Source organism: Mastomys coucha, unplaced genomic scaffold, assembly GCF_008632895.1.
Source record: "Mastomys coucha isolate ucsf_1 unplaced genomic scaffold, UCSF_Mcou_1 pScaffold21, whole genome shotgun sequence".
Lineage (NCBI taxonomy): Eukaryota > Metazoa > Chordata > Mammalia > Rodentia > Muridae > Mastomys > Mastomys coucha.
The window spans coordinates 130,240,508-130,264,838 of NW_022196904.1; the positions used below are offsets into that span (position 1 = coordinate 130,240,508).

General features: G+C 48.0%; 1 protein-coding gene, 1 non-coding gene and 1 pseudogene across 3 annotated transcripts in view; all 3 read right to left on the reverse strand.

Annotated features, from left to right (window-relative positions):
- Ano9 (anoctamin 9) overlaps positions 1 to 14,270 on the reverse strand; it is a 19,111-nt gene extending 4,841 nt beyond the window's left edge. For both annotated transcript variants that reach the window (XM_031384663.1, XM_031384664.1), the window contains exons 1-15: positions 14,203 to 14,270; positions 5,539 to 5,613; positions 5,200 to 5,325; positions 4,937 to 5,073; positions 3,188 to 3,234; positions 3,032 to 3,090; positions 2,864 to 2,943; positions 2,510 to 2,644; positions 2,305 to 2,401; positions 2,073 to 2,133; positions 1,897 to 1,979; positions 1,692 to 1,796; positions 1,463 to 1,615; positions 1,347 to 1,383; positions 1,066 to 1,177 (exon numbers count right to left, since the gene is read on the reverse strand). In XM_031384663.1, the coding sequence (XP_031240523.1) occupies positions 1,066 to 1,177; positions 1,347 to 1,383; positions 1,463 to 1,615; positions 1,692 to 1,796; positions 1,897 to 1,979; positions 2,073 to 2,133; positions 2,305 to 2,401; positions 2,510 to 2,644; positions 2,864 to 2,943; positions 3,032 to 3,090; positions 3,188 to 3,234; positions 4,937 to 5,073; positions 5,200 to 5,325; positions 5,539 to 5,613; positions 14,203 to 14,208 (1,313 nt within the window). In that variant the 5' untranslated portion in view covers positions 14,209 to 14,270. The remainder of the gene's footprint in view (positions 1 to 1,065; positions 1,178 to 1,346; positions 1,384 to 1,462; positions 1,616 to 1,691; positions 1,797 to 1,896; positions 1,980 to 2,072; positions 2,134 to 2,304; positions 2,402 to 2,509; positions 2,645 to 2,863; positions 2,944 to 3,031; positions 3,091 to 3,187; positions 3,235 to 4,936; positions 5,074 to 5,199; positions 5,326 to 5,538; positions 5,614 to 14,202) is intronic.
- On the reverse strand, positions 280 to 379 carry LOC116104237 (annotated as a pseudogene).
- A 9,718-nt stretch (positions 14,271 to 23,988) lies between the features above and the next one.
- LOC116104409 lies at positions 23,989 to 24,152 on the reverse strand. The gene has a single exon (XR_004123899.1). It is a non-coding gene; the product is annotated as a U1 spliceosomal RNA (small nuclear RNA).
- Between the last annotated feature and the right edge of the window lie 179 nt (positions 24,153 to 24,331).

Here is a 24,331-nt window from a genome sequence, read left to right on the forward strand (position 1 = left end):
CCTGTAATGAGATCTGACGCCCTCTTCTGGTGTGTCTGAAGACAGCTACAGTGTACTTATAGTAAATAAATAATAAATAAATCTTTTAAAAAAAAGTCAGTCTAGCTACCTAAATAGCAGGTAAACATGTACAAACAACAGGACCTACCAGGCTGGCCTGGCCCGTGTCACCTCCAAGGCTGAGGGTCACAAAGGGTGTTCTATATTGAGTTTCTAAGTATTCTAGGCATGAACTTTTTTTTTTTTTAAGTTAAAAGAACTGATCTGATCACTTTTTAAAAAAATATGGAACACTTCACAAATTTGCATGTCATGAAGGATCATGCTAATCTTGTGTGTATTGTTCCAATTTTAGTACATGTGCTGCTGAACAGGGCACTTTTTCTTTTTTGCACTTTTTTCTAATGCAGGGTCTTAGGCTGACCAAAGACTCACTCCAATTATTGAGTTCTGAAGTTATAAGAGCATGCCATCACATGAACAGGTCACCACATCAAGAGGTCACCACATACAAGAGTTCACACATAGGGCTTCATGCATGCTCTTCAACTTAGCTACATCCCAGCCTTAAGATTTGGACACTTTTATTTATTTTTATTTTTATTTTTTTGTTTTTTTGAGACAGGGTTTCTCTGGATAGCCCTGGCTGTCCTGGAACTCACTTTGTAGACCAGGCTGGCCTTGAACTCAGAAATCCACCTGTTTCTGCCTCCCAAGTGCTGGGATTAAAGGTGTGTGCCACCATGCCTGGCAAAGATCTGGTCACTTTTTAAAAGTTTGTATTTATTTATTTATTCATTCATTCATTCATTCATTCATTCATTTATGAATGCTCTGCTGCATATATACCTGCATGCCAGAAGAGGGCATCAGATCTCTTTCTTGATGGTCATGAGCCACCCAGGTGGGTGCTGAGAATTGAACTCAGGACCTTTGGAAGAGCAGCCATCTCTCCAGCCCCAGATCTGGGCACTTTTAAAGGCAAGAAACACCCGACAGGAGGGCTGAACCTGAAGGAGCTGGGGGCTAGGGTGGAGAGCAGGCTTCTGGGGCCAGGGAGCATACCTGCCCAGAATGAAGGCAATGTAGATGAGAGAGGAGAAGTGGGCGAAGAACTGCAGGATGAAAAACTTGACAGTGAACTTGCTCTCTTGCTCTGAGAAGGTCCTGGGTTCCTCTGGAATGAGACATGGCCATCCTGTCTGTCCTTAGACCAATGGGACAGCATGACCTACACTCTCTAGTGAGGAGCCCCAGAAGAGCCTCCACCCCATGTTTGATCAGAGCCCTGTAACTCTCAGTCCTGAGTCCTCCCAGTTCCCAGAGAAAGGCTAGCCTCTTCTTACCAAATTTACAAAGCTTCAGGGCTACACATTTGTTGACCTGAGGGAAGAAGGAACCACGTGGGGCTTACCTAGGACTTCAGTGGAGCCCCCCAGGGCCTCCCCTGCCTGATCCTTACCTTAGTCATGATGACAATGATTACATAATGTACCACTGCCCCGGTCACCACCACCGCAGTGGTCACCTGCTGCTCCATGAGGCTGCTGAAGAGGGCACCAGCCAGCACACGGTAGACAACCAGCACATGAGCCATGCCAATCATTAAACAGATCTGCAAAGGGTTGGGGTTGGGCGTGAGGGGTAAGGATAGCCGGGTCTCTAGCCCTTACCACAGCTCCCGGAAGTACCATGAACAGGGACAGGATCAGGATGATGGTGCTACTCAGGTAGGAATGACGGTGCTTTTTCAGCTCATAACGCGGTGAGTTGATGAGCTCAAGGGCCATCTCTTCCTAGGGAGGTCACCAGACATGCCTCAGACACAAGGATTCGGGTATGGGCCACAGGGGACACTGGAAGCAAGCAGACTTGATGCTGCTGTCCCTGCCCTACCTCTTCCTCATCCCATTCATACAGGTTCCACATCTGGACCTCACGGGCACGCTTTCTCTTCCAGATCTCCAGGAAGACCGTAGCTGCAATGAGCACAGAGAAATGTCACAGGATACCTGGGGTGAGCCAGGGTGGCTGAAAAGCTCAGGTTGGCTGGATGACCAGCAGCAACTCACCCCAGAGAGCCATGAAGATGGCAAATAGCACAGTGCCCTCGTTGTCAAAGAGATGAGTGAGCTAGAGAGAGGAACACAGAGGCTTCATGCCAAGTTTCCTACCATGTCCCCTGGTGGGGAAGGCAGAACCTGTCTCTTAGGGACATCCAGGTGCCTAATCTTCCCCACCTCTAGACAGATATAATGTGCCAACCCTCGCATAAGCCCAGAAAAGACTTCAGTAGCATCTAACCTTGGCAAAAGTGCACATCTCTGAGAGCCGCTGGTACCTGCGACTGTGGTCACCAAGGGGGCACATGAAGATGTCATGGGCACTACAGATCTCTTTGCTGGGAGTGTAAAGACAAGACTGGTGATTTTGAGATGCAGAATCCATCCAGGTCCCCACCTCCATACCTGGCCCACAACGAGATTGCAGGCCTCAGGCCCCAACCCACCTGATCTGACTGGAATTAAACAGGGCAAAGCCACTCAGAAAGACGATGAGGCCCACCACAGCAGCAGGCACCAGCATGTAGGTGTACCAGCCAAGCCAGGTGAAGTACAGAGCCACCTTCTCGCCAAAGTATTCCCTGTGGAAAAGCTTCCCCATCAAGGCCACCCTCCCCATTGGCCTCAGTACCTGGTAGGGTATGGACATATGAGGAGAAGGTGGGGGAAGGTACTGCTAGCATCAGTGTAAGTGGGGACTGTATCTGTCAGTCAGGACTGGATTGGCTGGGCCACAGGTTATCTGTTTTGAACACAGATGTGTCTTTGACCCACGGGTGAGCTGCTTGGTATGGTATTACCTGATTGTATCAATTGGCTGTGGCTGGAACATGTTTCTCCACCGAGCCCATGTTTTCTTCAGGTGTTGTTCTTCTTCCCCCTGGATCCCGGAAAACCGAAAACAAGAGCTTGGCTTCCTACCTCAGGTCCCTACCCTCAGGCCCATTCTGCGCTGGTCTATCCCTCACCTTGTGCAGAAGAAACATGGTCTCAAAAATCCCATCCTTCACCAGATCCTCAAAGGTGTCTAGGGTTACAGGGAGCCTCAATCAGAGAGCAATGGAGGGTGGGAGAATCCAGCCCATGGCAGCTCCCTCCTTGGCCACCTGCCCATCTGAGCTCACCACCAGGTCTCATCCTGTTGTTCACGACAAAGCTCACGATTCGGATTCTGAAACCCAAGAATCTAAGGATCAGGATAGCCCCACGATAGCCTAGTGGACTCTGCTCCTAAAGGCCCCGATCCACACATCCAGGCCCTCTCTGTTCTAGAAGAGGCACCCCACCACTATTGACCAGAATCCAGAGTCTATAAATCACCCTGAAAACCTGCTCAGGTCAAACGTGCCTGACCTCCAGAATGGGGTCCCGTTCTCACTTTCAGGCTTCCACGGCTCTCCTAGATGCAGGGGTTAGAGCCCCCACCTCTGACCACACTCCCCTGCACATACTGAATGTTCCAGGACAGCCAGGGCTACTCAGAGAAACCCTGTCTCAAACCTGTTTACATGGCTCTGAGTCATTCTGCTTATGTGGAAACTGATGCTCAGAGGTCAGGGTTTCTTGCCTGAGGCCACACAGGCATTTGTGCAGCCATAGTCACCTTGTGAACACAGGGACATCCCCCTATAAGTCTGTCTTGTTTTGCCCCCATCAAGATGTCTGTGATGGTATAAGCTTGGCCCAGGGAATAGCACTATTAGGAGGTGTGGCCTTGTTAGAGTAGGTGTGTCACTGTGTGTGTGGGCTTTAAGACTCTTGTCTTAGCTGCCTGGAAGCCAGTCTTCGATCTGCCTTCGGAACAAGAGGTGGGACTCTTAGCTCCAATGCCTGGATGCAACCATGCTTCCACCTTGATGATAATAGATGAAACCTCTAAACCTGTAAGCCAGCCTCAATTAAATGTTGTTCTTATAAGAGTTGCCTTGGCCCAGCACTTGGGAATCAGAGGCAGGTGGATTTCTAAGTTTGAGGTCAGCCTGGTCTACAGAGTGAGTTCCAGGATAGCCAGGGCTATACAGAGAAACCCTGTCTCTGGAAAAAAAAAAAAAAAGTTGCCTTGGTCATGGTGTCTGTTCACAGCAGTAAAACCCTAATGAAGACAGTATCTCAGACGGTCAGTGGTGGCGCATGCCTTTAATCCCAGCACTTGGGAGGCAGAGGCAGGCGGATTTCTGAGTTCGAGGCCAGCCTGGTCTACAGAGTGAGATCCAGGACAGCCAGGGCTATACAGAGAAACCGTGTCTCGAAAAACCAACAAAACAAAACAAAACAAAACAAAACAAAAAAAAAAGTATCTCTACTCTTCTGATTTCCCCTCATCCCTCCCTAATACCAAAAAATTCTGTGTTCACAAGACTCTGTTGCCTGCTACCCAATTCCCTGTCTGTCCTTTGCCAGAGTCAACTAGCCAGGCCCCAGATAGCTATTCCTAGAGCTGGGTAAGTGACATAGGACCAGATGGAGGTATCTGAGTATTTGTGGAGGAGCAGGTAAGTAGGGACACAGGAGACTCTCCCTGTCAGATATCGAGGGTCAGATGTCCAGACAGGAGTGTTTGGGCTGATGAGGAAGGGTCTGTGGGAGATAAAGACCTCAGAGTCCAGAAGTGATGACTGATGACTTGGATTCTGGTTCTCCAGGAAAACTGTGATCAAGAGTTCTCTCAGGATGTCAAGAAGTGAGCGTCAATATTACTATTACAAAATGGAAACTGAGGCACAGAGCCTTTCTTCATAACCAGGTCTGATCCCCTGCGACATCCACACTAAGACTGTGTGGAACTATTGTCCTATCTCAGATTGGATGTGGCCCTTGTCCTGCCTGGACACAGAACAAGGGTCCTCCTGGCCTGGCTTTGGATACATCCTCACCTTGTGGTAGCTATGTTGAAGCTCTGCTTGGCTTTAGAGCTAAGATCTTCAGGCTTCATGAGGAGAGTCCGGTACATGTCAATGACGCTACTGCCAGCTCGGATCCCAAAGAACACCTTCTTCTGGTCCTTTAACACCTTGAGAGCCACAGGAGAAGAACTCATCCACAGCCACTATCTCGTCCCCTGTTCCTGAGATATATAACATGGCATTCCTCATGACTCTCTGGCCCATGACTTGGCCCCTGAAGCAAACCAGCCCACCTTGAAGTGGAAGCCATTGCTCTCGAGAGTTTCTAGGAACTGCCGTTGCTTCTGAACATGCTTCTGGATTTTCTGGGTCTGAAGATCAGCCACCAGGACACAGTCCCATTGATCAGAGGCATCAGGCTGGAGAAATAAGGTATGGGATAGAAACAGTACCCTGAGCACAGATAGGAGAAAATGTAAATCTGGAACCCAGCACAAGACACAGGATGGGAGAAGGTGTGGGGCAGGAACCCAGCTTAAAACACAGGACATGGAAGGAGGTGTAGGACCACAGCCAAGCACAGGATACACAGAGTGGGTGGAATGCAGCTTAAGAGGTCTAAGCAGACCTACCTTACAACTACCCATTTCCATCAATGGCAAGTGGTCCCCTTCTGACCCCACCAAGATCTGGAAACTCTCATTACGCTGGGAGACAGAAAAAAGATGGGGAGATGAATATGTAAGCCCCTCACAAGCCTCTTCCTACATTCTCTAGGCAGGTACATGGGCGCTCAAGGGAGTGAGACTCTGTCCAGCTCCAAGATGGGGACTGGTCTGCCAGAAACTAGTTGGCAAATAGGCAGCCCCTGGTGGAGGTCATGCTGGTGATGTCACAAGGTGGCAGAAACTGACATGTGCAACATGACCAGAGTACCGTCTGTGTGGAAACACCAAGGAGTACCTTCAGGGCTTGAAGGAAAGGTGGACAACCCCATTCCTCCACGGTAGACACACAGTGGCTCATAGGGATGTCCCTGAAAGGAGTCTCGGTGAACACTAGATGAGCAGGAAATGGCAACCTCAGGACAATCAAGGGGTTGCAGGTCAGTGCTACTGAAAGCCAGAGGGCTAAAAGACACCAGCTACCCACATTTTAAGAGTCTAAAGAAGGGACTGGAAAGATGGCTCAGTGGTTAAGAGCACTGACTGCTGTTCCAGAGGTCCTGAGTTCAATTCCCAGCTCACAACCATCTGTAATGGGATCTGATGCCCTCTTCTAATGTGTCTGAAGACAGTGGCAGCATAAAACAAATAAATTGTTCTTTTAATAAAAGAAGAATTTGAAGATACCAAAGTCTGGGGACATCAGGGAGGGACATCAGGGATACACTTGTGTACTACTACTGGTACTGGTGGTTCACACAAACTTGGGGAACATTTGTTTGGCCAATGCTAGACCTTGTGGCCTGGCCATACTTGAGGGCACAGGCAAGAAACTCAGGACAAGGCATAGTCCCCATCGCTGAGAGCATCAGATCTGATGGATGGAACTGTGGTGACACAGAAAAACCAAAGGAGTCACAGGTTTTTGTGAGCCACCATGTGGATGCTGGGAATTGAACCAAGGTTTTCTGGAAGAGTACCTGGTGCTCCTAACCACTGAACTAGCTCTCCAGTCCCTAGCATTTTTACAAAATGGAAGCAATTAAAAGTAAAGCTCTGCTTAATTTTTTTAAAGAAATATTTTAAAATATATTTTTTATTTTATGTACATTGGTGTTTTGCCTACATATACACCTGTACGAGGGTATCAGATCCCCTGGAACTGGAATTACAGACATTTGTGAGCTGCCATGTGGGTATTGGGATTGAACCTGGGTACCTGGGTCCCCTGGAAGAGCCCTCAGTCCTCTTAACCACTGAGCCATTTCTCACCTTGCTTTTTTTCTTGCTTGTTTCCTTTCTTTTTCTTTCTTTGATTTTTTTTTTATTTTTTATTTTTCTGTGCATTGTTGCTGTGTCTGTGTGAGGGTGTCAGATCCTCTCTGTAACTGGAGTTACAGACAGTTCTTTTTTTTTTTTTTTTTTTTGGTTTTTTGAGACAGGATTTCTCTGTTTAGCCCTGGCTGTCCTAGAACTCACAATGTAGACCAGGCTAGCCTTGAACTCAGAAATCCTCCCAGCATGTGCCAACACTGCCCCGCTACAGACAGTTTCAAACTGCCATAGGGATGCTGGGAATTGAACTTGGTCCTTTGGATGAGCAGCAAGTGTTCTTGACCACTGAGCCATCCCTCTAACCATTTTTTTTTTCCTTTTCTTTTTTTGAGACAGGGTTTCACTATGTAGCCCTGGCTAGCTAGAACTCATTATGTAGACCAGGCTGGCCTTGAACTCAGAGAAAACTGCCTGCCTCTGCCTCCAGAACGCTAGGATTAAAGGCGTGTGCCATCACTGTCTGGCTCCCATTTTGGTTTTTTGTATCTTTTTTGTTTTTTTTTGTTTTTGTTTGTTTGTTTGTTTTGTTTTGTTTTCTCGAGAGAGGGTTTTTCTGTGTAGCCCTACCTGTCCTGGAACTCACTCTGAAGACCAGGCTGGCCTCGAACTCAGAAATTCGCCTGCTTCTGCCTCCCAGGTGCTGGGATTAAAGACGTGCACCACCACCGCCGGCTGCCTTTTTTTTTTTTTTAAAGATTTATTTATGTATGTAAGTACACTGTCATTCTGTTTGAACACACCAGAAGAAGGCATCAGATCCCATTACAGATGGTTGTGAGCCACCACATGGTTGCTGGGAATTGAGCTCAGGACCTCAGGAAGAACAGTCAGTGCTCTTAACCGCTGAGCCATCTGTTTTTTGTATCTTTTTATTGTACAAATGTTTTGTCTTTACGTCTGTTTGTCATGTGTGTGCCCGGTCCCTGTGAAGGTCACTAGACCCTCTAGAACAGGAGTTACAGGCAGTTGTGAGCCACTGTGTGGGTGCTGGAAACCAAACCCAGCTCTCTGCAACTGTTTTATTTATTTATTTTTTTTGAAATAAATCATTTTAAAATTTTGGTTTTATGCCAAGCAGTGGTGGTGCATGCCTTTAATCCCAGCACTTGGGAGGCAGAGGCAGGCGGATTTTTGAGTTCAAGGTTCAAGGCCAGCCTGGTCTACAGAGTGAGTTCCAGGATAGCCAGGGACACACAGAGAAACCCTGTCTCAAAAAAACAAAACAAAACAAAACAAAACAAAAATTGGTTTTACAAATTTTACAAAATTCTGGAATTGCTGGCAGACAGCTTGCCTGGTTATGATACCAGGAATTGAACTCAGGGTTTCACTTGTGCTAGGAGAGCTGTCTACTAAGCCACAAACACTAAAACTACACCACCAAGGGAGGGATCAGAGTCAGGGCAATAGATGCTGTGGGCTCTGTCTCCTTGGTGCCTGGTGCTGGGTTCTTAGGATTTCATGTACTCTGAATAAACAAGTGGCAGGTAGCCGGGGCTCCTTTCCTGAGGGTGTGGACTGTAGGAAGCAGAGAGGAGGAACTGGGGAAGTGGGGGCTGCCAGGCAGGTTGGAGCAAGCTGAGCTTCCCCAAACCTGATGGAGTAAAGGCCAAGGGGGCTGGATGGGCAGATGGCTACGGAGGCAGCATCCGGAAGATGTTGAGGATGTTGGTTTGTAATTCATGACGTGTGCCTTGGCTCTGCACACATGGGTGACACCGTCCCATCTATGTCCCTATGAGCAATGCAGGAGTTGACAGAGGGACTCCACTGGCAAGGATCCTGTGGCTCCATGGTTCCAAAAGCAGGGGACTATGTCCTTCTAGACACTTGAGCCAGCCAAATAAAGCCGTTTCTGTAGCTGTCCAGGAGGTTTGGAAGCTGTTCTCATACCCCATGGTCTGAGGGGCCCGTGTCTAACTTAGCCCATTACCAACTCCAGTGCCCATCCTCAGTGGCCCCTGCCTCTATCCCCACACTGCATGTTACCATCCCTGAAGTTACTTCAATGCCAAGTCTGACTCCTGCTTTCCCGGCCCCACCAACCTGTAATCCCTCCCCTTCTCAAACACATTCCTCCTACCTCCTACAGAGACTCTCACCATACTGCTCCAACAGGCCAGCCGAAGAGTTGCCAGGCAAAATACAGGCCACCCAATCATGTAGGAATTTCAGATAGACAAACAGGCTTTGGGATGGGCATGGTAGCACATGCCAACGATTCAGAGGGTTGTGGTGAATTTGTGGCCAGCCTGATGTACATAGCAAGTTCCAGACCAGCCTGGTCTATACAGCAAAACCTCATCTCAAAGCAAAACAAAATCAAACAAAATTAAGGATTTTTTTGAGGGTGGGGGTGCTGTTTGTTTAATTGATTTTTGTTTTGTTTTGTTTTGCTTTGTCTTTTCAAGACAGGGTTTCTCTGTGTAGCCCCCTGGCTGTCCTGGAACTCACTCTGTAGACCAGGCTGGCCTTGAACTCAGAAATCCACCTGCCTCTGCATCCCAAGTGCTGGGATTAAAGGCGTGTGCCACCACCGCCCGGCTGATTGATTATTTTTAAGTATAAGTATATTGCAATATTGCCTGGGTATACTTACACTAAGGAAAAACAGGTACAAATCCAAACTAGGGGATGTCCTGTGAAAAGGAGACCAGCCACAAAGTATACCTTTGAAGGCTGGGATAAGAGGCTGTCTCTAGTCAGTCCCACAATTATATCAGAAATCCCCTTCCCTCTAGAGATGTGTGCAGCTTTGGAAGTTACCTGAAGCCTCCTGGGGCAGGGGATGTCACTTCAGCCAGTGTAAGCTAAAGCCACTCTGGGCAGGACCACCATTTATATATCCATGGCAAAGCTATAGCTGGGGGCTGCACTAGCTTTTCGCTACCACCATAGCACAAGGACAGGAGTCAATCTATCAGCTAGGCCAGAGATCCCCTACCCAGCTCTGGTTCCATCATTTCCAACAGTTAACTGAAATCCAATTTAACCTAAGGTGGTCTTGTTTTGTTTTGTTTTGTTTGTCAGCCTTGCTGCTGAATCCATACCCTACTGCAGCCCCGTGAGTGCGGGCTCATATTCACATACATGCCCAAGGAGCTTCTGGTTCAAGAATGGGCAGGTGCTGCCCCTGCCTGCCTCTTCATCTAGCTGTTGGAAGGAGCACAGGCCTCAGACCTTCATCTCCTCCAGCCCCCACATCTTGTGTGTGCGCTGTGTGCTCTATTTGCCTTTCCACCTGGGCATTTCTGTCTGCTCCCACCCTCCCACCTCTGGCAACATTTCCCCAGTCTCCTGGGCTCTCTTGGCTTCCCATCCACTGCCCACAGACACATGTAACCCAGATATTGTGGGCAGGGACTGAAACTTCTCTAGAAGAGAAACCCACACTTAGAGCTGCAGTACAGGGCGAGCACCTGTGCCTCAACTTGGGAAGAAGGTGACACCCCAATCAACAAGAGAAGTGGCCAGAGGACCCTTATGTCCCTGGCACCCTGCCTAGTAATCCACCCACCACAAGGGCCCAGCAAGCTTCATGTAGGATGAATTGGTGACTTGAGATGAGCTTGACTTTGGAGCTGGGCAGATGTCCTCTCATGTCTCCCCTCTCCCAGAAGCCACAATCATCAGTGTGGGCCCAAAGTATTGGTGTGTAGAACATATTAGAGCAGAGGCAAGCCCTAGGACAGAACCAGGAACCTGGAGGACTTTGGAATCCAAACTAGGGGCCATCCTGCGAAGAGGAGACCATCCACAAAGTATACCTTTGAAGGCTGGGCTAAAAGGCTATCTCTAGCAAGCCCAACAATTATATCAGAAATCCCCTTCCCTCTAGAGATGTGTGTAGCTTTGGAAGTTTCCTGAAGCCTCCTAGGGTTGGGGATGTCACTTCAGCCAGTGTAAGCTAAGGCCACTCTGGGCAGGACCACCATTTATATATCCATGGCAAAGCTATACCTGGGGGCTGCACTAGCTTTTCACTGCCACTATAGCACAGGGACAGGAGCCAATCTATCAGCTAGGCCAGAGATCCCCTACCCAGCTCTGGTTCCATCATTTCCAGCCTATGGCAAGACAGACCCAGCCACTAAATTCTGCATTCATGCATGCTGGGTTTACCAACCACCCAGCCCACAGCCACAGTACCCAGCCTTCAAGGTCTGGCTGTCCAGGACCAGTGTGTACAGGACCAGATCCTGCTGATCCCCGATGGATGATGATACCCAGGAGCATCTATCTCAGTGTTGCCCTTGGGGCATTCATGATGGGACCAGCTCGGGAAGCTATCTTTACCTCCAGCCAAGCAGCTTGTTTGCTCAGTGTTCCTGAAGTGCTCAAAACTCCTGGGTCCCAATCCATTGCATTCCACCTCCAAGGTGTGTGGGCTTCTGAAACTCCAGGATACCCAGGATAGAGACAAGGCTGTCTCCACACACTCAACTGGGGCCTTGGACCTAGAGTTTCACCTTGCCATACTAGGGTTCAAGCATAGGTAGACATACTGGCTCTGATGTGATCAGACCCTCAGAGCTTCAATTTATTTTTTTTGTTTGGGTTTTTTTGTTTGTTTGTTTGTTTATGTTTTGGTTTGGTTTTTGTTTTTTTTTCCGAGACAGGGTTTCTCTGGGTAGCCCTGGCTGTCCTGGAACTCACTCTGTAGACCAGGCTGGCCTCAAACTCAGAAGTGCACCTGCCTCTGCCTCCCAAGTGCTGGGATGAAAGGCATGTGCCACCACTGCCTGGCTTCAATTTCTTTCTAATAGAATCTAAGGATATCATTTCAGCAACAAAGAGTCACTCTGACACAGGCAGGAAAAGAGTGAAGAAAATCGCCGGGCATGGTGGCACATGCCTTTCGTCCCAGCACTTCGTAGGCAGAGGCAGGCGGATTTCTGAATTCGAGGCTAGCCTGGTCTACAGAGTGAGTTCCAGGACAGCCAGGGCTATACAGAGAAACCCTGTCTCAAAATAAAAATAAAAAAAGAGTGAAGAAAATCACCCACCCAGCTGCCACTAAGGTTCCTGCCATTTCCCCAAGCCCTTGCCACCTCCAATCCTTCAGGCCATACATAGTGGGCTAGGGCTCAGGGTTCAGGGCTCAGGGAGGGCCCCTAGCTCCTCATTCTGGACACATCCACCTCTCCAGTTCATGGGACACCACAGCACCTAAGGAATCCTCCCTCCTGAGGGTCAGAAATGCAGGGAAGCAGAACAGGGTAGTCCTGTCCCCTGCTGCCCACCTCCTAGCCACCTTCCTGGTCAGTGCAGGCAGAAGAGACACGTGCATACAGCGCATCCATCTCCAAACCAAGCATGACCCACAGGGACACGGTACACATGCATGAAGACGTGGACCTCACTTCCCACCTCATTTGTCCCAAGATCATGTTTACCTCCCTCGATCGTGCTCTGAGGCCTGTAATACTCTTCAGTTTCATTACCCACAGGGGGATCCACCTGCCCCACCAGGGATTGTGGGCAGGGATTGAAACTTCTCTAGGACAGAAACCCACACTTGGAGCTATAGTACAGGGTGAGCACCTGTCCCCACCTGGGAACAGGTCTCAACTTGGGAAGAAGGTGACACCCTAACCAACAAGAGAAGTGACCAGGGGACCCTATGTCCCTGGCACCCTGCCTAGTAATCCACCCACCCACCACAAGGCCCAGCGCTCTCTCTCTCTCTCTCTCTCTCTCTCTCTCTCTCTCTCTCTCTCTCTCTCTCTGTCTCTCTCCACCCACCATCTCTCCTTACAGTGGTCTGTAACCATCTGTCTCCCACGGGTCCATCCTTTTGTGTGCTTCCCATATTCACCCCCAGACACTAAACTGTTAATTCTTTCTGGGTTCTCAGTGCTGAGCCCCAGGGGGTGGTGCATAAGTGGGTGCATATAGGGACCGGATTCATGTCTACCTTGTGGGAGAGGTGGTCCCAATCTTTACCTCATAAGACAGAAGATAAACAAGCCAGGGAGAAGACTGGCGCAGCATTTCTGGGAGAAAGACATGTATGTATGTCAGTCCTGAGAGGCAGGCTGCACTTGGCAAGTTTACTCGGCTCTCAACCCCTTCAGAGACTCACCACCTCAGAAGACTCACACATTAGGGATCTGAAGAGCTCAGTCCTGGAGCAGTGAGACTGCATGGCACCTGCCACCAAGCCTCAGTTTGATCCCTAGGACCACATGGTCAAAGGAGAGAACTGACTCTAGAGACTTATCCTCTAACCCTGTACATGCAAGTCCCCACAGGACTTAGTCCTCAGTACCCCTGAGAACTGGGTAGTCACTACTCCTGGTGACTTTGTCCTCGACACTTCAACTTTGCAGGAGTGTAAAGGGCGGTGAGGAGAAAGCTGCCAGGTGAGGCTAGACGTTTACGGAAGCCAGATCAAGGAAGGTTTCTTGGACTTTGCCAAAAGCAAGGGAGAGCCACGGAAGAAATTTAAACAGTAGAGGGCAAGCTCAGATCCAACCAGAGCTGGGACCACCAAACTCTCTGTGTACCCAAACTTTAGGTCCTAAAGGCACATACTCTCTCCTTATACCACCAGCTTGAAGAAGAAACTGGCAAAGGGATGGATATAGGAGCCAGGTTAAGGGTGTCTATGTGCTGGCTTGATCAGTCAGCTCCCGGAGCTGGGTCTGGAAGGCGCAGTGAGAGGACTGCATAAAAGCAGAGGGAGCAGCCACCCACACAGCCCACACCTGGAGGCTGGGTGCCTCAGATGGAAGTTGGTTTCACTCTCTACCTCGCCCTTACCTCCTCCCTGGAGACTAAGTGCTGGCCTCTGCCCCAGGTGACCATTTAGGTTGACAAAGGGGGAAACAATGCTTTCTAAAAGGTACCCCGAAAACACACATCCTTCTGGACTACGCCTAGGCTCCAGGTCCAGTCTGCCTGGAGCAGGATCCAGAAAGCATAGCACACAGCTACACAGGCCAGTCTAACCTGGTGCTCGTAGTCCCTCCCCGTCAGTGCAAGACACAGATCTGAGTGTCCCACCACAACATCTCTGTTCTCACTTTGCACAGATGAGTCTGACAGAAAAGCCCTAAGTCGCATACATTCATGGGAGCCCAGTCTCTGGGATCTTCAGAATTCCAGAATAGTACTAGAAAGCTACTTCATCTGTCGTGCCTCACCCTTAATCTGCCCCATAGGTACTGATCCAACTCTAGCCAACATGCTCCCTGGATGGCAGGTTGTTGGGAACTGCCTGCCACCAAGCCTTCTAGGGAAGGATGACAGCTGTAGAGGCTGCATGCATGTACTTTCAGAACCCAGGCTCACCTGCATGCTGGTGACTGGTGTCCCAGTCAACGTGGGGCTCTGGATGCTGGCACTGGCAGGTATGAGAGTGGCTGCGGGCTCTGGGTTATTACCTGACTTCCGCGTGGATTTGCCCCGCCCACTTCTCTGATTGCCTGCCCAAGGGTGCTGGGGAGGAGCCAGCAGCAAACCCGCCAAGAAAATCCCTTCCAGTGTTCAGCGACCCCAACACCTTCTTCTCCAGGGTAAGGGTGGAGCAAGAAGGCAAAAGAGCGCTGGAGCACTCTCCTGGGTTTTCTATCATCTTCCCTGCAGGGATGCCCTGGCTGCCAGGTAGAGTCCGTGGCATCCCGCTTCGGGAGAAAATGGTGACATGGACGACCTTAATAGACAAGTACTCAGTACCACCTGTCCCGGAGACATCTGCAGGGATCATTCCTGACCTTCCAAATATACTGTTGACTCCACAGAACAGAAAGAGGCAAAGGGATAGCAAGATAGAGCCCCCAAAGGAATGATCTTCTCATTGCTGGGCTCCTGGGATGACCTGAAGCCTGGGATCCTAAGACTGAGCCCTGCTGTGCAGCTGCGCTGAGAGCTGATGGAGAAGGCTATGGGCAGCCTCAGAGTAACCAATGTGTGGGAGCAGCCTGAGGATGCTGAGGCTGCCGGGGTGGATGGTCTCCCTCGGGAAGGGCACATAGGACACTGAGGTATAAATGCCATTACACATGTCAGGGGCCAACTCTGAAAACCACTGTGAAGCTGAGGATACAGGAATAAGGTCGATAGTCAGGACAGGATCTCTGAAAGTATCTATCACAGGGTGGCTGGCAGCCAGGACACACCCAATGTCACCTGCTCAACACCGTGTCACCAGGTATTACTCTCCTACAGTTCAGGCATTGAGTTGGTATATACTTGCTCAGGGTTCTCAGAGGAATGGCAGGCCTCTACTTCAGCTTCAGGACTGTAGCAAACTCTAGGACTGAGCTGGGGGTGGGGTGGGGTGGGTTGGGGTCAAAATGGAGAGGGGAGGAGAGAAGAAGGGAGAGAGAGTGCCAGCAGTGTAACTATGTCTTAGTCGTCACCGTCCTATTTTTGTGAAGAGACACCATAACCAAGGCAACTCTTTTAAAAGAAATCATTTAACTGGAGGCTTGCTTACAGTTTTAGAGGTTTAATCCATTATCATTATGGCAGGAAGCATGGCAATGGTACAGTACATGAGAACTATCCCAAAACAGAGGGGGAGGAGAGAGAGAGAGGGAGAGAGAGAGAAAGAGAGAGAGAGAAAGAGAGAGAGATCCAACAAGGCCACACCTTCTAATCCTTCCAATCCAATCCCTGATAGCTAAGCATTTAAATAAATGACCATGCCCATCAATGGTGGCACACGCCTTTGATCCGAGCACTTGGGAGGCAGAAGCAGGTGAATTTCTGAGTTCAAGGCCAGCCTGGTCTACAGAGTGAGTTCCAGGACAGCCAGGGCTATACAGAGAAACCTGTCTCAAAAAAACAAAAGAAACAAAACAAACAAACAAATGACCATAAGGGGACCTTTCCTATTCAAACCACCAACCACACTGTGTAAGTAATGAAACCAATCCAGAAGGACGCACTAGCACATCGGCGACAAATGGAACTGGTAGTGGCTGAAACACATTTCTATATTTTCTCTCCTAGGAAGAAGTCTGGGGCTGGATGATGAAAACTAGCATGTTCGGTCCATAGATATCAAGGGTCCAGAATTTCTTTTCTGTGTGTTGCCACGTTAAACACTTGGTCTTTATTCCCTTTGTTAGATTATCTTAAAGGGCAGCTGTTGAGAGACGGGGGCCAGAAAAACAGGCTTGGTCTGCCCTTGAGTGGAGCCACGTTTATTCACAGCAAGGGAGCATCTTCTATACATGTGGGTACTCAAAGAGCCTAAGGAGGGAGATGGGAGGTAGCTCCTTATAGGGCTGGAGATTACTTCTGTTGTCTGCAAGGGAAGCTGGGAAGTGTAGTCCTTCAGCAGGAAACTATTAATCCTCTCTTCCAAGATGGTTGCTCAATAGCATTACATCCACACTCTAGAAGAACAGAGGAGAATAGAGGGAACCCCACCCCTCACATAACCATACCATGAGGCAAAGAAGCTTGGGGAAGGTGATTTCTTTTTCTAAGGAAGAAAGTAGGACCCTTGTATCCTTGTACCTCAACTGTATGACCTTCAACCTATGGATATACAGTGTCAAATACCCAGTAAAAGAATCAGCAAGGGTTGAATCCAAGCTAAGACCCATACTACAGCTGGATGTCTTTGCATCTGTCCAGGATGCCTCACCTGCTGCCTCCCCCATCCTCTCTTCTTTCTTCTTTCACTGTGTGAGACAAAATGCCATTTAAATTTATGATATAGCCCACACTAGCCTGGAACTTGCCGTGTTCTTCCTGCCTTGGCTTCCTGAACTCTGGGATTGCAGCTTCGTAGGAACACAAGTTTTAGTGGATGGAATAAACTCTGTTTACCCAGATTTTTCATGTTATTGAACATTTAGATGGTTTGCAGTTTGGGATACAAAAGAGACCTCTCTCTATATAGCTCTTTATTGTTTTGAATTTTCCCTCTCAGAACAGTTATAGGAAGTGAAGTGAATGGACACCATCAGAACAGTGTTGAGGCTGTTGGTCAGTCTTGGGGATTAGTATCTAAAAATGTCTGGCTCAACTTCTCTCCAGATGGGAATGTAAGACCAGCTCCAGTTGGCACTCCCTTCCCTGAAATGTAGACCCTTCCACAAGATAAGTAAGGCTGAATGAGAGCCTGTCTCTAAAAACAAAATAAACAGAATTGTGCTTTGGGGCTGGAATTCAACTCAACAGCAGGATGTATACATAGCAAACTAGGGCTCTGGGGTCCCTGAGAATATAGAAAAAAGGTGCTGGGTGGTGGTGGTGCAGGCCTTGGGAGGCAGAGGCAGGAGGATTTCTGAGTTCGAGGCCAGGCTGGTCTACAGAGTGAGTTCCAGGACAGCCAGGGCCACACAGAGAAAAACAAAAACAAAAACAAAACAAACAAAAAAGGCTTATAATGAACAACAAAGACACTGAAACTAGAAAACTATGAAAACGCTGGAAACACAGGTTCACAAGTCGGTGTTCCTGTTCATGTAAAGTTAATTCATTGATTCTTCCTCATGTTACTACTGTTTCTTTCACACTTTCTACACAAACACACATCAACTTGATTGTGTTTATTACTACTTTATTAACATATCGTGACCTAGTATTACAGACTGTATTTTGCTAGACTTGCTGCAGCATCCTTTGGCCTCTGTTCTCGGTGCAGCTGAGGTGGAAGGAGCACCATGAATGAGGCCCTGCTGTGAAGTGTGGCCCAGCCTCCTTGGTATTAGCTGTGCTGCCCTGCCTTTCTAGGCGGAGAACTTTGGCCCAGGCCACATGGGGCGCTGACTCTTCTCTGTGGACCATGGACCTTTCCACTCCTTCCTTATTTCTCCAGCTACAGATCCTGGCACCTTTCAAGGGCCAAAGTGTATTGAGAGGCATCTATTGCTTATCAGGACCCAGTGACCTCACTGTGGCTCGGGATAGACAAGACCAACAAGGGGTCAGTGAAACTCCAAAGGCTCTTGCCCTAGGACCTCCATCTCTTCAGGAATGTGTCAATCATGGGAACAGATATACTCTGATGCTTTGACCAAGATGCCTCTGAGTGAGTGGAAGTGGGTGCCTCCAAGAACCTGGTTCCTATCTTCTCTCTGGGCTGGTTCCCAACCCTGTTCCATGCAAGGGGAGACTCAGTCGTCTCAGGTTGCTTGCCTATCACGTCTCTCTGAAGCTTGCCTTGTATTTTTCACACATGGGTGGGGCCACCTTACAGAATGTTCGGGTTTTTCTGCTTTGCTCCTTAAAAAAAAACTCCTAAGTAACAGGTGTGCTGGGAATGAGTTTTCTGTAATCCATTCAGCTTTATAGATTTACCATACGAATAGAAATGTCATTGTTCCTTTGCACAGGTTCTCCTTTCATGAAGGGTATTTTTAGAGAGTATTTCCGCCAGTGTTTTACTACTTCCCACCCTGAATGTGATTCCTAGGGCCTAAGAAAACCTTGAGCTCTGAAGTCAGGCCAGGCCACGCCCATGTGAGCTTTGGCGCCCTTCTTCCCAGGGTAAGGCCGGAATTTGCCACTTCCTTTAAGTCCTGTCTGGCTCCAGAGCCTTGGGTCTCTAACAGGAGGCTTCAGAGCTGAGAAAAGGCCACTCTGTGTTCCACTTCCTAGGAACAGAGGTGAGGACTTTGGCAGCCTATAGACATGATGGAGGTGATACACAGGTGCGAACCTACAAGCGGAGGGAACGCCTACAGAATCCTGAAGTTCTAGTAGAAGCTTCGCGTTCCTGTGAAGTGTTGGGAGTGGAGATCGTCAAACTTCGCGCTGTTCAGCATCTCTGTTCCTAAACAAGGTGCAAAAATAAAACTCAAGAGTTGTGACACTAAAAGCACTTGTAAAGCGTTGGAAACTTGGAGGAATTTTCCATCGCACATCGCCGTAGTTTGCAGAGCAGCGTGGTCCGCCTTAAAGGCGGACTCTACCTTTTAGACCACGCCCTTGCCGGGACCGCCTCTATCCAACGCCCCCGGGCTGCAGGGCCCGGCCCCGAAGTAACTCAGCTCCGCCCCTGAGCAGTGCTCTCTGGGTGGGACCTTTAGGTCTCGACTCCTCCCTGGAACTGCCCACACGCCAGGCACCGGAGCTTGGCCAAGCCATTGACCCCGCCCCAACCTTAAGCCCCGCCCTATCCATAGTCTTGCACTCCGACCGTCACGTCAGTCCACCCGAAACCCTGCCTTTGACCATGGTCCGACCCCAGACTGCCCTTTCAGAGGCCGGGGGCCCTAGACCAGTCCCAGACGACACCCTGGAGCCAGCGAGCTTTTGACTCCACCCCTCTCAGGAGCAAGTCTCCAGTTGATGCTATAGTTATTGCATCCAGTTTAGCTATGCCTGGGGAAAAAGGGGTACGGTCTCTGATCGGGAGAAACAACCACACTAGGGAAGCTAACGCACGCCTCCAAGGGAGCTCACCAGAGAGGTACAAGAAGGGGGCGCTAAAGGATGGATGGCTTGGAGGCAACCGCCCGTAGCATTATTGCTAAGGGATAAGCCGGTAGCTAGCCGACCTGCGCTGGATTATACTTCGCTTGGCATGGCAACACCTCGCCATAAGTTAGTACAGTCCCAGACAATACAGTCCGGGTGCAGCCAAACCCATCATGCTTTTCAGCTGCTTCAAGGCCCCTTACAGGATGGAAACTAAGACCCAAACTCTGCCCTCATATCTAGCCCCGTCTTGTTCACTCTCGCACACCCACGGATAACACAAGGTCAATACAACGCGTAGGGCCATACCGAACTACAGAAACGGGTGGCAGGAGGTACAGAGGCAAGCACGCAGCTTACCGGAAGACTCACACATTTGTGCATAGAGCAAAGTTCTGTATTCAGGTGTTGAGTATTGTAACAAAGTGTAAAAATTGCAAACTTTGAGGCAGGCTAGAAAGACAGGAAAGGAGAAAGGAGCCCCTCCCCAGCTGAAAGTCAAGAATTCCAGCGCAACTGACATTTGCTGTGTAGACTGGCTACCTAGAGGCAATATACTTCTTTTATACAGAAATACTTAAAAGTAACAATGTTAAAATACCAATAAACCACGCTTAAGCCCTAAGTGTATATAACCTTAGGATACGGGGTTACCTTTTCCCCAGATGCAAGCCTAAAAATTATTGAAAGTTTCACAAACAAAAGTCTACAGTAGGGACTGGAGAGATGGCTCAGCGGTTAAGAGCATTGACTGTTCTTCCAGAGGTCCTGAGTTCGATTCCCAGCAACTACATGGTGGTTCACAACCATCTTTAAAGGGATCCAATACCCTCTTCTGGTGTATCTGAAGACAGCTACAATGTAACTCACATATATGAAACAAATAAATAATTTTTAAAAATTTACAGTAAAAGCTTCATGCAACTCTTGTGACCTAGGGTTTTACTTCAACTTCAGTCCTATCCAGTGCACATCCAGAACCACTCTATGACCACATTTATATTCCTTAGCAACCTCTCGAGATGTAACTTCAGATGATATCAACATCTTTGTTTTGGTTTGGTTTGGGACACAGGCTTTCTCTGTGTAGCCCTGACTGTCTTGGAACTTGCTCTGTACATCAGGCTGGTCTCTAACTCCACGTACCTCTGCCTCCTGCTAGTGCAGGGAATAAAGATGTGTGCCACCATTTCCAGGCATCCAACATCTTATATGGCTACAGTAAAGATATTTAATGGAGACTGTCTTGAGAAACCCACATTCCCGCTTAGGTGTGTTCCCTATATGCCTATTACCCACCCCCTACCATGTGTAGACCTGTGTTAAATTCTCTTCTTAATTAATTCCAGCTTTACTTCATCCTGACTCACCCTGAAATCTTCTGGGGTGTAGTCAAGAAGTCCAGTTTCAAAAGCTCGGCATGGAGCTGTGTCTTCAGCTCATACACCCCCACTGCTGACAAAGCCCAAATAGAAGTACTCTGTCAAAACTCTAGTCAAACGAGGCTGAGTATGACACATGCCCATAATCTCTTGGGAGCCTGAGGCAGAAGGATGGCTGCATTTCTAGCTAGCCTGGGCTACCTGGTGAACTGCAGGCCACCTAGTGGGGTACATATAGAGATCATGTCTCAACAAAAATCTACCCATGGCTGAGCAGTGATAGCACTCACCTTTAATTCCAGCACTCAGGAGGCAGAGGCAGGTAGTTCTCTGTGAGTTCAAGTCCAGCCTGATCTACAGAGCAGAGCAGTTTCAGGATTGCCCTGGGCTACACAGAATAGCCCTGTCTCAAGAAACCAAAAAGTGAAAACCAAAATGCCAAACCTACCCAAGGCCAGAGAAATGGCCTGGAAGGTAAAAATGCTAGCCTCACAAACCTGAAGACCTAACTTCGATACCTGGAACCCATGTAAGAAGCTGCATTCTATGGCAGGCATCTGTAATCCTAGTACTCCAGTGGGTGAGATGGTAGGCAGAAATAGAAATTCTCCTTCAAGAGAGCCGTCTCCTTTTCAAGAGCCAGCTAGCCTGTAGTATTGGTCTCAGACTCTACCTGCCTCAGCCTCCTGAGTGCTGGGACTAACAGCACATACCACCATTTCTAGGCATCTAACATCTTATTGGCTACTGTAAAGACACTTAAGGGAGACTCTCTTATACATCTCTCTACTGTTATCAAATGTGTCAGTGAATTTGATAGCAGTACAAGAGCATTGATAAGAGATTTTTGCCTCAACACAGTGTGCTAGGAATAAATTCAAGGTGAAAAAACAAAGAGACCATCACTCTCCAAGAAGTGTGACTAGAGGGTAAACTTTACCCACGATTGTGTTGGAGACAGGGCGTGTACTTGGTTTTTATTCTAATGCAACTGGTGGCTTTTTTTTTTCTTCACTGCCTGGAGTCTGACTCTCACTCTTTCAACACTGGCTACTTTGAAAAGCATCTGCTATAAAAGAAATGAAGGAGAGCAGAAAAGAGTCACTGCCCCGGGCCATAGACTTCCCAGAATGCCTGAGGCCTGTGAGGAAGGAAGGTGCTTCATTATTTCTCTGCTGCCAGCAAAAAGAGCCAATTCAAGCCAGATTAGATTATAGCAACTGCAAGCTTATTGGGAAACTGTGGGGGGATTTACTGACCCCAAGGATGGAGGCCAGAGAAGTCATCATGGGAAGGGAGAGAGAGGAAAGGGGAAAGAGAGGAAAAGAAAGAAAGGGGTGAGAGAGGTGGGGGAGGGAGAAGAAGAGAGGAGAAGGGAAGGAGAGAGAGAGAGAGAGAGAGAGAGAGAGAGAGAGAGAACGAACATTCGAAATGTCTGGATTATATAGGGAAGAGCCTCTCTAGGGGTGAGGGGAGAAGCACAGCATTTTCTAAACACTATCCATGGATGGCGACCACAGCTGATCAAGTTGCAGCAGTTATAGCAAGGCAGGGCGATCTCAGGTATAGGCCTTAAGAGGCTGATCTTAAGAGGCTGATAGTATTATTCATTTTTGGATTTGGTGAAGGAGAGTAGTCAAAAAAGAATACTTTCCCCAGGTTCTACCCAATAGTCCCAATGTTCTAATTAGCATTTCAGGCTGAGAGACTCTTCAATACAGGTGATGCTTTTGTTTGTTTTTGTTTTGTTTTTGTTTTGACAGTTTGAATTTTACAGAAGTCTATGTTGGGTCTGTTTGTTGTTCTTACGATAAAATATTTTATCATACAAAGTAGTCTGAGTGTCTTTTTCCCATGTAACTTTTGTTCCTTTCTTTTTCTGGCTCACTCATTTATAATCTCAGCCCTTGGGACACAGAGGCTACAGAGTGAGTTCAAGGACAGCCAGGGCTACACAGAGAAGCCATCTCTGCCTTATGGGGAAAAGTTATAGCCTTTCTCTGTATAACCCTGGCTGTCCTGGAACTCACTCTGTAGACCAGGCTGGCCTCAAACTCAGAAATCCGCCTGCCTCTGCTTCCCAAGTGCTGGGATTAAAGGCATGTGCCACCACTGCCGGCTACCTTTCTTTTTTGAGACAAGCTCTCACTTTGTTGCCTGGCCACTTGCTCTCTTAGATATGTAGATCAGGCTAGATCTTTCAGCGTCTGCTTCCTGAGTGCTGGGACTAAATCTCTATGCCACCATAGCTAGCTATAACTTTATTTTCTTTCTTTTTTTAAAATTTTTTTAAAGATTTATTTATTTTTATTTATATGAGTACAATGTAGTTGTCTTCAGACATACCAGAAGAGGGCGTCAGATCTCATTAAGGATGGTTGTGAGCCACCATGTGGTTGCTGGGATTTGCACTCAGGACCTCTGGAAGAGCAGTCAGTGCTCTTAACCACTGAGCTGTCTCTCCAGCCCAAACTTTATTTTATTTTTTATTTTTATTTTTTATTTAGTTATTTATTTGGGGGGGAGGGGGTTTCAAGACAGGGTTTCTCTGCATAGCCCTGGCTGTCCTGGAACTCACTCTGTAGACCAGGCTGGCCTTGAACTCAGAAATCTGCCTGCCTCTGCCTCCCAAGTACTGGGATTAAAGGTGTGTGCCACCACTTGCCATCTAACTTTATTTTCTTAAAACCCAGACATTGTCAATTTTTAGAAGTAATTCACTGTATCCAGTGAAATCTCTGTGTTCTTGCCTTTAAATTCTGAAGTAGATAGTACATTTGAAAGATTGCTTAAATTTCTTTTTCCAATTTACAGTCTTGATTATCAAGTAAGTATATTTTTTTTGTCCTTGTAAAAAGATGATTTGTGGGCTTTGTCTTAATCCTTAGTAAAATAATAATTACAAAGCCTGGGAGAAACATCAGCACCTGAGAATGAGCTCTAATGCCTCCAGTCGTAGTGGCTTTTTTTTTTTTTTTAAGATTTATTTATTATTATATGTAAGTACACCGCAGCTATCCTGAGACACACCAGGAGAGGGCATCAGATCTCATTCTGGATGGTTGTGAGCCACCATGTGGTTCCTGGGATTTGAACTCATGACCTCTGGAAGAGCAGTCGGTGCTCTAAACCACTGAGCCATCTCACCAGCCCTGTGGCTTTTGTTTTTTATCTTCAAAAAAGACTAGTACAATAAAGGGACTCTGGCTTTCTATTGACTCTGCCTCCCTTTGAGATAACTGGTGATTTCTGTTTGCTTGCTTGTTTATTTGTTCTTGGTTTTTTGTTTTTGTTTTGTTTTTTTAATTTATTGCAGGGGAGAGCTCGAACGCAGTCCCCCACTACCACAAATTATGCAGTCGAGTTTCCCGAATTTGGGGAAATCGCAGGGGTCAGCACATCCCCAATGCAATGGATAAGCCTCGCCCTGGGAAAACCACCTTCGTGATCATGGTGTCTCCCCTGCCAGGTAAGTATTGTTCTTGGTTTTTCAAACAGGGTCTCCGGTAGCCCAGGCTGGCCTCAATCTGACAATGTAACCAAGCAGTACCTTCTAGGTTCTTTTCTCTGCCAAGTAAAGAACTAAAAGACAGCCAGGCAGTGGTGGTGCACGCCTTTAATCCCAGCACTTGGGAGGCAGAGGCAGGTGGATTTCT